The sequence below is a fragment of the Dama dama genome, chromosome 14, assembly GCF_033118175.1.
Source record: "Dama dama isolate Ldn47 chromosome 14, ASM3311817v1, whole genome shotgun sequence".
NCBI lineage: Eukaryota > Metazoa > Chordata > Mammalia > Artiodactyla > Cervidae > Dama > Dama dama.
This window is the reverse complement of record NC_083694.1, coordinates 26,854,029-26,865,895: the sequence shown is the minus strand read 5'-3', so window position 1 is coordinate 26,865,895 and position 11,867 is coordinate 26,854,029. Positions and strand designations below refer to the sequence as shown.

Sequence of the window (11,867 nt, the reverse complement as noted above, 5' to 3'; positions counted from 1 at the left end):
CAACAGTTTCTCCAACCAAACCACACAACTCTACAAATGGGGAGGGTCTGACCCGAAGGGTAGGGCGTCCGCCAGGAGTCACCCTCTCCGCACAGACTGCACGCGGGTCCCATCCGACCCCGCCCCTGCTGGACACCGCGAGCTGCGGCAAAGAACGGCAGGGCCGGGGCCGCTGGGCGTAGCACCAGCCCTCCGGGAAGAACGAGGGCCGGAAGGGAACCGGGTGAGGCTGGGGGTGGGGCGTTCGAAGGCCGCCGGGATGGTGGGCGGGGCGGGTGGTGGAGGAGCGCAGCCCACCGACGACCCCCGGGTTGGGGGCGGGGCACCAGGCCGCAGCCCCTCTCCGGGAACTCTATCGCCTACTCAGCGGCGGAAGTTCCGGTGTTGGTGAGCGGAGGTCAGAGGTCAGCAGGAAGTCGATACGTGGCCGCCGCCTGTCCCCGCCGAGGAGGCGCAGCAGGCGGAGATGGCGGCGGTGCTAAACGCAGAGCGACTCGAGGTCTCCGTCGACGGACTCACGCTAAGCCCGGACCCGGAGGAGCGACCCGGCGCGGAGGGCGCCCCGCTGCTGCCGCCGCCGCTGCCGCCGCCCTCGCCTCCAGGGTCCGGCAGGGGCCCGGGCGCCGCAGGGGAGCAGCCGGAGCCTGGGGAGGCGGTGGCTGGGGGCGCGGCGGAGGAGGCGCGGCGGCTGGAGCAGCGCTGGGGCTTCGGCCTGGAGGAGCTATACGGCCTGGCGCTGCGCTTCTTCAAAGGTGAGCTGGACAGGCCCCACCCCCGCCGCCTCTGCGGGGCCTTGGAGAGACTGGACCCGAGTAGCTCTGACCTACCCTTTGCGGGACCCCGGCGACCGGAGCTGGGCTCTGTCCTTGGGGGTAGTCGAAGTTTGTCACTATCCGCTTGGTCACTAGGTCACACCCCTAGGGGCCTGGAACCTTGGTTTAGCTTTCCGGGTCCTGCCTCCCGGAGGTTACCAGGCATCTTACCTGGATTTAGGTTCTCGGTTTTCCAGGATCCTGGATGGAAGAATGAGTTCTCTTTCCCAGAGGGTCCCTATCTGGGATTTTTTTTTTTTAACCGTCGCGTTCTTTTTCTTGTTTCTTGTATATTTGGCACGTCAGAACCACCGATTTTTGCCCTTCTATAGTGGAAGAAATTTTTTTATGGGTTCCATTCTTACGTTTTCCATTCATTCTGGGGATCCATAAACTCGAATAGGGCTTAATCACCTGGCAGTATTGATGTGGCAGAGAGAAAGAAGTTAAGCATTCAGCTAATCCCTTCTAGCTTGTCAAACTCTAAATTAGAGAAGGGATAGCTGCTGTGGTCTAGCGACTTCTAGATGGTTAAAATTTTTCCAGTGTCCAAGAGTGGATTCTCAGATTAAGGCCTAAAAGTAGCCTCTGTATTTCTCACCGAATTAGTTGTAGTAAATCTTGTCTTAGAGCAAAATTGTGGTCCTGGATTTGTTTTTTGGGGGGGGGCGGGGGAGTGATTCACTTAGTCAAATGGTGAGTCACATGACCTTGTCAGTGGGAAAGACTGATGAGATATTTGGATCTCGTGGGGCAGACGAAAAGGGAGAAATTTCGGCAAATGAAACTTTTTTGGGGGGGTTTTGTAATTAGGTTTAGTGTCCACTATTTTTTTTTTTTTTCTTTTTTTTGGGAGGGGGTTTTGTAATTAGGTTTAGTGTCCACTATTTGTTTTTTTTGTTTGTTTGTTTTTTGGGGGGGGGTTTAAATGAAACTTTAAAAGTGGTTGCTAGGTTAGGGTTAGGTTACATTCCAGAACAGCATATTTATGACCTTTCCCCAGAGGGAGTACCTTTTGGAGTACATAGTTTACTAGCTGAAGTTGAGTCGTTGAAACTAGTGATACATTCAAAAGTTACTTGTTTTGTCTGAAAATAATTGTGCAAACTGATGATAGTCTTTCTTGTATAAATTTTACAGAAAATTTAGTCGTTCTCCATTCATTGCATTTAAAAAATTTTTTTATTGGAGTAAAAAATGGTTTTAAAATGTTGTATTCGGTTCTGTTGCACAGCAAAGTGAATCAGCTGTTCGTGTGCATATATCCCCTGTTTTTTGGGTTTTCTTCCCCTTGAGGTCACCACAGAGCATTGAGTAGAGTTCTCTGTGCTCTACAGCGGGTCTAGATGATTTTATATACTGTAATGTGTATGTGTCAGTCCATTCTCCTAATTCATCCCACCCCCTAGCTCCCCTTCTGGTATCTATACTCCTTTTTCTATTAAAAAGTTTACCCTTTAAATATTCCTGGTCGTTGGGCCATGAGTTCAGCCCTCTGCTAGTTTGGGGAATTGGTAATGGCTACTGAGTTTTGGAACACTTGACCCTTAGATCACTCGCTTGAATTTAGAGTTTCCTGCTGTGAGGATATACTACCGCTTACAAAAAAACCTGGTGGTTTCTGTACCATTTATATAACTATATTTTACTTTAAATTTTTATTCTTGGTACTGATTTTTCCAGTGTACGATAAGATTAAAGTGTATCTTAGCAGAACAATGTGTAAGAATAGAGAAGAATGAACTTCTAATCCTAACTTTTGCCATATGACTAACAAAGAAATAAATGGATAATTGTATCTTCTGAGTGTATTATTTGAAGGTAGTAGTAGTAATTTTTCTTCTTTGAAAAATTAAAACACTGTTAATGTGCAATAAGGGAGTCAAGAAGCTCTGGACTTTTTTTTTTTAAAAGTCGTTCAGTCATGTCAGACTCTTTGCGACCCCATGGACTATACAGTCCGTGGAATTCTTCAGGCCAGAATACTGGAGTGGGTAGCTTTTCCCTTCTCCAGAGGACTCTTTTTTTTTTTTTTTTTTTTAATAGGCAGCCTGCGTGATCCCAATTCCCCAACCAAGGATTGAACCCAGGCCACAGCAGTGAAAGTACTAAGTCCTAACCACTGGACCGCCAGGGAAATCCCTCTCAATTCTATTAACCTACTCCTAGCCAATTAACTTTTTTCTTTCAGACTCAATTTGTTTATAGATAAAGATACATATGGCTGGATTAAATGAAATTTGACATCTCACATTTACAATTTAGTGCTCTAAACCTCCCATTATTTTAACAGGTTTGTCAGATGGAAAGACTCCTAGGGGAACCAGTAATTTAGGAACCTAGTTATAGTCACCTTAAAGGGAAGAAGCTACATTGATAGATATGGTTCAGGAAGTTCCAAAGTTAAGCTCTCAAAGTGGAATCCAGGTACTTAAAAGAGAAACAACAGTCTGGCGATTAAAAGCTACATTTTTGCGTGGATCATTACATAGTTAGCAGTGAAGAAGCTGTTAGTATATGAGGTTCCCGATACAGGTTGGGGGGGAGGGAGGAAGGATCTAAAAGCTGTCAGAAGGGTTATGCAAAGTGGGGTGAGTCAGGTGTTGCTGCCTTTGAATTAATGTGTGAAAAACCCTTTTTCCTGCATAATACTTGACATTTTTATCAGTCTTGGGGCTTTAATAAATCACTATTTTATGGTTTTGTATTTCACATGGATTAGAAATAACATTACAGTTTATCTTCTGCTGTGGAATAAATATGAATCTTGAAAGCATGGGCATCTTTTTCAATTGAAAATAACTTGGATTAAGAATCAGGAACCCTGTTTCTTATTCTGTTTCTATCACAGTGATCATAGGCCAGTGACAACCCATTGTGTCAACTGCCTATCCTCTTAGTTTTTGATGGTAAAAGTGAAATAATAGGTGAAAATATTGGCAAATGTAAGTTAGCATTTTATCACCTAAGCTGTGTTGTTGAATCCTTACTATGGATAAAGTTTTATCCATAATCTGTTCTATCCATCACTGTAAATGAATAGTATATTCCCTTTTGCTGTTATGAAATTTATAGTCCAAGGAATTAAAGCCTCAGTGGCAACTACAACACAGTGTGGAGGATCCAGAGGGCAGATGCCCTTCCAGGGAAGGGAAAGTTCTGTGTGTCTAGGAAATGGCAAGTAGGGATTAGGTAATGTGATGGACAGAACTGGGAAGCTAAATTGGTGTCATATCCATGTAGGAACTTGAATGGCATTGTAAATAGCCTGTTTGTCAGATCGTGAGGAACCACTGAAGGTTTTCAAAAGGAGGAGCAAAGTTGCCCTACTCTAGTTTAGCAAGATTAAGCTGATTTTCTTCTCTCTTTGGGTTAAGGACTAAATCAGTTGCCTTTACTGAAGCCTTTATACCTCTTGGATATAGTTAACCTGGGAAGTTGTGTTTTGGTTTTTAAAATTCTTAGAAGTGAGGTTTTCCTTCTCTAATAACTTTATTACCTCACTCCATTAGCTGGTAGGTGGTTGCTTTCATTTAAAATTCTAGACTAATAATTACCACCAGTTATTGAGCAGATGTTTGCTAAATATCAGGTACTATTTTGAGAGCTCTTACTATTGATGCTCAAAGTGTACCATCTTTAGCAAGTGGTAGGTCTCTTCAGATTGGCTCCTAAATTCCTTTGACATGACTAGTAGTCTTCCATAGCTCCTTTGCTCTCTGGTGTAATGAAATAGTCCAGATTCATCGTATGCATTTCCTGCCTCCATTGGAATCAGCCATTTCTCCAAAGAGACTTGGTTCCTTTAGTGGAAAGTGGCATTTGAAGAGCCGTAATCAGGATGTTAGCAGTGGGCACTCATTGCTACTAGATTGGTCATTATTTCAGTAGACAGGTCTAGGGGTGTGTATGTGTGACTGGGGGTGTGTGGAGTGATAAGTTTTTGAGAGTATGATATGTAAAAGGAAGCTGTAGTCGAATTTGGAGGGAAGTAAAGTTTTAGATTCAGCTTTTCTATGGGATTGTTAATACATTTCCACTAACATTGCTATCTATTACATGGTGTTATATTGCTGATAACAGAGAAGCAATTATATGGACATACTGAATGGTTCCATTTTCTTTTGTCCTTAAACATATGCACTTGCAAGAACTTTTATAAATGGCTCCATTAATGTTTTACTGTAAAGCTGTAATTTATTCTTCGGTGACACATATGATTAGTGTCTGCCTCCTGGACTTAAGTGGACTAGCCTCAGATAATTTCAGGTTTAATTGTTACTACTGAATATCTGTTAAATTTTGAGTATATTTTCCTCTTCCTTATTGTCTTTAGGTATAAGTGTATAGGATAGGAGGATGTATAGACTTGAGACAAAGAAAATTATAACTACCAGGAATATAATGCCTTTTAAACATCTTCTTATTTGCTATTTCATATTAGATTTGAACTGGACTAAAATTTTCCTTTGAATATGGGGTATTCAAGGATATATACATATATATGTTTATACTTATGGATGTTTTATTGTGATTTTAATATTTACCTGAGGCCTCCCCTTTGTTTATTACCCTTGCAGAAAAGTATACGAATCATAAGTGATGCTTGATGAATTTTTGCAAATGAGTACACTTTGGTAACCAACCCTCAGAAGGAGATAATGTTTACTTTTATCAGTTAGCTAAAATGAGAGCTTCTCTGCTTCACTATTTAGGAAGTTGAGCTCTGGAGTGAATACTACTGGGATTCAGTTCAGTTCAGTTCAGTCGCTCAGTCGTGTCCAACTCTTTGCGACCCCACGAATCGCAGCACGCCAGCCCCCCCCCTGTCTATCACCAACTCCCAGAGATTACTCAAACTCACGCTCATCGAGTCGGTGATGCCATCCAGCCATCTCATCCTCTGTCGCCCCCTTCTCCTCCTGCCCCCAATCCCTCCCAGCATCAGGGTCTTTTCCAGTGAGTCAACTCTTTGCATGAGGTGGCCAAAGTACTGGAGTTTCAGCTTCAGCATCAGTCCTTCCAATGAACACCCAGGACTGATCTCCTTTAGGATGGACTGGTTGGATCTCCTTGAAGTCCAAGGGACTCTCAAGAGTCTTCTCCAACACCACAGTTCAGAAGCATCAATTCTTCGGCACTCAGCTTTCTTCACAGTCCAACTCTCACATCCATACATGACCACTGGAAAAAACATAGCCTTGACTAGACAGAACTTTGTTGGGATACTACTTCATGGTTCTGTCACTCAGTTGTTTAAATTCTGCCTTCCTTTACTCAAATTATTTATAAACTCTTAGCAGAGAACCTAGCAGTTGGTATCCTGTGACTGCTTATGTTGTTGAAGAGGAGAGATTAACAAGAATTTATTATGGAGTGTGTTGAATTAATAGGAGGAAATCAACTTTTATTAAGCACTTCATGCAGGCTAGGCAGTTTACAGGGTTGCATATTCATTAACTCAGAAATACTGCATTTATTATACTTTCTTATAAGTAGTACAAGAATATATCCGATATATAAAAAATATATCACTTTTTTTCTTAATTGAACATGGGAGAGATGTGGTTTTAATTTTAATATTTCTGAAAGATGGCTTTTATTCGATGTGTATTCTCTGCCAGGCAACAGTGATAGGGCCACAAAAGAAAACAGGTTTGAGCTTCCGTTGCTTTGGTGGAAATACAGTATCTGGAATGAGAGAGGAGAGAGATGGTCCTGCTCTCATCCACACAGTTCAGACAATTGCTGGATGCTGCTTTCAGCTTGAGGGATCATTCATAGAGTTAAAGACAAAATGGAGCTAATTCAGAAGAGAGCAACTTCAGTATTGTGGGAATTTGAATCCCCGCCATCATCACAATAGCTGCTGCTTAGTAAATGTCTGCTCTGTGCAGGCACTGTGTCAAGACTTTGGAACACGTTATTTCCATCCCTCACAAGAAAGAAGTTATTTTCTTCATTTTTTGATGGCAGAACTGAGGTTCAGAAAGGTTGTCTGTATTTTGTACTTAGTAAATAACAGAACTGAGATTTAAACATAAGTCTTTAGGAGTTAAGTCTGAGTGAATAAGCTGAAAATATTTTGCCTAAAGAATAGAGAACTCAGGGCAAGTATGATATGTGGTGTTTTGTGGTGTGTGTTTGTTTTTGAGGTCTGATCTGTTAGATGTATGTGTTTTATTTAATGCCAAGGACTAGAAATAGACCCTGTGGGTAAAATTGAGAAGAATCTCATCAGAATAAAGAGCTAAAAATTAGAGCTATCCATCCAAACATGGAATAGACTGTTTGAGACAATGAATTCCCATCACCAGGAAGTGTTCAAGCATACGTTAACAATTGCTAGGTGGCTATGCTTTTGATTGCTTTATCATAATCTTTTATGTATCTACCTCATTTTTTTCTTTGCTGTTACTGTGAGGCATATATAAAATATTTTATAGTTACACTGTCTAAGCTGATAACTTCCATAGCATACAGAAACTCTATACTTTCATTTCTCCCTTCCTCACATAAGTTATATAATATGTCCAGTAACAAATTATTGTAGACCAAGTGGTTATGTAGAGAGGATTTAAACTTTGATTGTGCAATTCAGTCATCTATCTTTAATATCCTTTTCAACCCATAGATTTTATTAGCTTTCATTTCATAAGATAAAGGCTAGAAAGAACATTGAAATAATTTGTTATGTTTCTCTCTCTTTCCCTCCAGAGAGAAGAGAAAAATATTTCTCAGTAAACTTACTCTAACAATTGATGTGTGAGACTAATAACCTTTTGTATAATTAATTTCGGTTTGGAAGGGTAATCATTCAGTGCTTTGGGCTTGGTGGCTGTGATTATAACACTATTATCAAAATTATTTATGCTGTCTTATTAGAACTGTAAAGTTAAATAGTTAAAATTTAATAGGAGTGTTATCTAGAAGCCTTTTCATAGTGTCATGGGGTTCTTTTGATGAGGGTGAAAAAGCTGGCTTGAAACCAAACGTTCAAAAAACTGAGATCATGGCATCTGATCCCATTACTTCATGACAAATAGAAGGGGGAAAGGTGAAAGCACATTTTTATTTCATTTTCTTGGGCTCCGAAATCACTGTGGACAGTGACTGCCGCCATGAAATTAGAAGACATTTGCTCCTTGTAAGAAAAACTATGAGAAACCTAGACAGCGTATTAAAAAGCAGAGACATCACTTTGCTGACAAAGATCCATATAGTTAAAGCTATGATTTCTCCAGTAGTCATGTGTGGGTGTGAGAATAGGACTGTAAAAGAAGGCTGAGAGCCCAAGAATTGATACTTTCAAATTGTGCTGTAGAAGACTCTTGAGAGTGCCTTGGACTGCTGTCAAACCAGTCCATCCTATAGGAAATCAACCCTGAATATTCATTGGAAGAACTGAAGCTCCTATACTTTGGCCACCTTATGTGAAGAGCCTACTCATTGGAAATGAACCTGATGCTGGAAAAGATTTGGGGCAGGAGGGAAAGAGGGTGGCAGAGGATGAGATGGTTAGATAGCGTCACTGACGCAATTAAAATGAATGTGAGCAAGTTCCAGCAGATCGTGGAGGACAGAGGAACCTGGCATGCTGCAGTCCATGGGGGTCACAAAGAGTCAGAAATGCCTTAGCAGCTGAACAACAACAAATCTAGAAGCCATTTCTGTCTTTATTAACTTGGGGAAATGTGTTACCACAAATGTAGTGACTTGAAACAACACATACTATTTTGTAGTCCCGGAGGTTACTAGTTCAGAATGGGTCTCACTGGCTTAGGATCCAAGTGTCAGCTGGGCTATGTTCCTTCTGGAGACTCTAGGGGAGAATCTGTTGCCTTGCTTTTTCCACCTTCAGGAGACCAGCTGCATGCTTTCACAAGTGACCTCTTCCTTCCATCTTCAGCGCTAGCAGTGTAACGTCTTCATGCCTCCTCTGTCTGTTCTTTCTCTTCTTCCATTTATAAGGACTCTTGTGATTGCTTTATGCTCATATGGGTAGTCTAGGGTAAGGTCAGCTACAACCTTAATTCCCCCTTTTCATGTAACCTAATATATTCACAGGAATATAGTATAGATTGTGGGGATTAGGATGTGGATTCTTTTGAGGGGAGTAGTAGTATGCCTACCACACGTTGTAATCTCTTATGAACTGATTACTGAAATGGAGCAAATGTGTTTATTCATTTTACCTTTTTATCAAAGTGGAAACCAAGGCAATTATGCCAAGTTGTCATATAAAATTTATAATGAAAAATAGCCATCCCCTGTTTCTTTTCCCATCTCCAAGACCCTCTCCCCCAAGGCTGCCACTTTCCATTATTTTAACTGTTTCTCCTGGTATTTTATTTGTCTTCACTTTCCTCCTGCTGCTTTTTTTTTTTTTAAAGCAACTTATATATATGTGCCTCTCTTTTCCTCCTTCCCAGACTCCCAATTTTATGATACCACATTTGTGATTAAATCAGAGTTGTTTCTATTTGTGTTATTTACAGCTGAGACAGATCAAGCACTTTGATTATATTTTGGTTCTTATGCAAACTCTTTGTCTTTTGTGTGGTTAGAAGTAATTACCATTTCTTTTCTTTGTTCTCAGGTAAACTCTTTTTTTAAAAAACATCTCTCCTAGATGTTCTTAAATTTTTGATCCAGTCTTAGCTTTCTCCTTTGTTGAGTCTCTGCTTCCTGTCATCCTGAAAATTTCTTTCACCTCCCTGTGATGTTGAAATTTCTTCTGGAATTTCTTTTCTTTTAGACTTTTTTTTTTCCGATTGGAAAATTTCTTTTACAGACCCCCCCCCCCCCCCGCACCATGTTGAGAGCTTTCTCAAATGTTGGGTGATCCTTGGGCATTCATTCTTGTTAAAGGTAAGGCATTGGAGAGCCAACTGTAACCTTGAGTACAGCTTTTATTGTAGGTGATGAGGCAGAAGTTTCATTGAGGATCTCTAAATATCAGTACTTTTCAAACCAGTACGTGCCGGCCGTTTATCTTAGGCCAGTTTTTTTTTCATGAAAATATTCCTTTCTCCTGCCTGGAGTGTATGAATCTAGCTGCCAATATTTTGGCACTAGACAGGAGAAGAAAGCCTGGGTGGAAGTCGTTTACCATTTATTAGGGTAATGTTCGTTTCTTTTCTCTTTTTAGTCCTGCAGCTTACTCTTAGGCTGATGTCCCCTCACCTGAGTATATGTGATTTGTGTTCTCGAATATACCCATCTGCTAAATATATACTGCCTCTGTTAAAGTAGGGGCAAGGAGGCCGTCTGCCTGCTTGGGGTTGCCAAACAAAATGGTAGGTAGGGGTACCTGCTCTTTAGATAATTTTTAAGCCAAAATCCTTATTTTTATCTAGACTCCAGCTTTTAATGAACCTGGTGTCTTCAGTTCCTAAGCCTTTTCAGTGTTCTCTAAATTAGCTTCCTTACTCCTTTTAGTGGGGTATCATTGAGGATCAGATGTAATTGTGTATATTCAGTTCACCAGGTTTAATGGAAGTTTGTACTCAGTTGCTGAGTTGTGTCCGACTCTGCGACCCCATGTACTGTCGCCCACCAGGCTTAGACTTTGTCTATGGGATTTCCTAGGCAAGAATACTGGCGTGGAAGTTTAACTGTATGTTTTATATCCTTTATTTTGAGTTTTTAAAATTCAGTATTTAAAATATTGAAGTTAGTTTGGCTTTTGCATTTCTTCCTTTAGTCCAGGGTCAGCAAACATTTTCAGTAAAGGTCAGATATAAATATTTTAGACCTTAAGGACCCGTATGTGGTCTGTCTTCGTATTCTTTGTTTTTTGTTTGTCTGTTTCTGCTTGTTTTTAAAAGATTTCTTTTAAAAGATTTTTTTTGAAAAAATTCTTAGCTCACAGGTCTTAAAAACAGTTGGGGGCGGGGGAGAACGATGGCTGAGTATGACTAACTACTAGTTAAAGTGGATATTACCCAAACCGATGGGAAAAAGTTAAAAGATATATGAATTTAAACAACTGTGGGCAGAGTTGGTCTAGTTAGCCGGTCCCTGCTTTAGTCTGTCTCCTTTAGGTAAAATAGATTTTTTTTTTTTTTTTAAATATGGAACGCTTCACGGATTTGCGTGTCATCCTTGCGCAGGGGCCATGCTAATCTTCTCTGTATCGTTCCAATTTTAGTATATGTGCTGCTGAAGCGAGCACGGTAAAATAGATTTTTAACCTGACTTTTGGTCTTCAATTTTATTGAAAATAAACTTTTTTTAATATAAGTATTGCTGGACAGATGCTAACAGGTGATCCCTTTTAGTCCATTTGATTGAAAATGGCCAGCTTTGTACTCAGCTTCTCCAGGTAGTAGAAGTAGTCATTTTCTGCTTTTCATTGATGTGTTTTCACACGCTTGCATCTGAACAATAGCTCTGCAGCTTCTTTCCAGCATAATTTATATTTGTCTTTTTGGTTGCCATAGAAGGCAGTTTTCCAAATTGATTGGATTAATTAACTCTACAAATGCAGGGGCCAAGGGTGACGGCTCTCTTCCTTAATGGCAGGACTGAAAGAGCTTTTCTTTAGGACTGTGGCCCTCGCTAAAGATTTTTGAGTTTCAGCAAGACTTTTTCTGTCTATGCAGTTATGGTAGTAACTTCTTTTCTGCTATGTTTAATGCCTTTGGAACCAAAAATAATTCATGAGAGAGAATTCCCTGGCGGTCCAATGGTTAGGATGTGGTGTTTTCACTAGTCAGGGAACTAAGATCTCACAAGCCTCAGGGTACAGACAAATTTAAAAGTAATAATAAATAAAATATAGTTAAAAAGTAATTCAAGAGAAAATGATTTTCATCTAATGCAGAAAACCTAAATAACCCCTCCTAATGTGTGAACTAGAGCCATCTGAAAAGTGAAAGAGAGGTAACTTTTTTGTAACACTGTAATAGTCTGCCTAATGATACTGACCTGGGTGGGGGGGGGGGGGGGGTTCACTTTCTGTTCTCTTTGAGGTTTAGAATGTCAGCATGAAGTGGGTTGTCCTATACTAAAGGTGGTTGGGATTCTTGGTTTATCCTCCTGGGTTTTGTA

General features: G+C 40.7%; 1 protein-coding gene and 1 non-coding gene across 2 annotated transcripts in view; one reads left to right on the top strand and one right to left on the bottom strand.

The window, feature by feature from the left end:
- Window positions 1-358: 358 nt before the first annotated feature.
- ACBD3 (acyl-CoA binding domain containing 3) overlaps window positions 359-11,867 on the top strand; it is a 35,637-nt gene continuing 24,128 nt past the window's right edge. Inside the window, exon 1 of the mRNA XM_061160160.1 lies at window positions 359-752. Within this exon, the coding sequence (XP_061016143.1) occupies window positions 467-752 (286 nt within the window). The 5' untranslated portion in view covers window positions 359-466. The remainder of the gene's footprint in view (window positions 753-11,867) is intronic.
- Window positions 10,883-10,989, bottom strand: LOC133069784 (U6 spliceosomal RNA). The gene has a single exon (XR_009695998.1). It is a non-coding gene; the product is annotated as a U6 spliceosomal RNA (small nuclear RNA).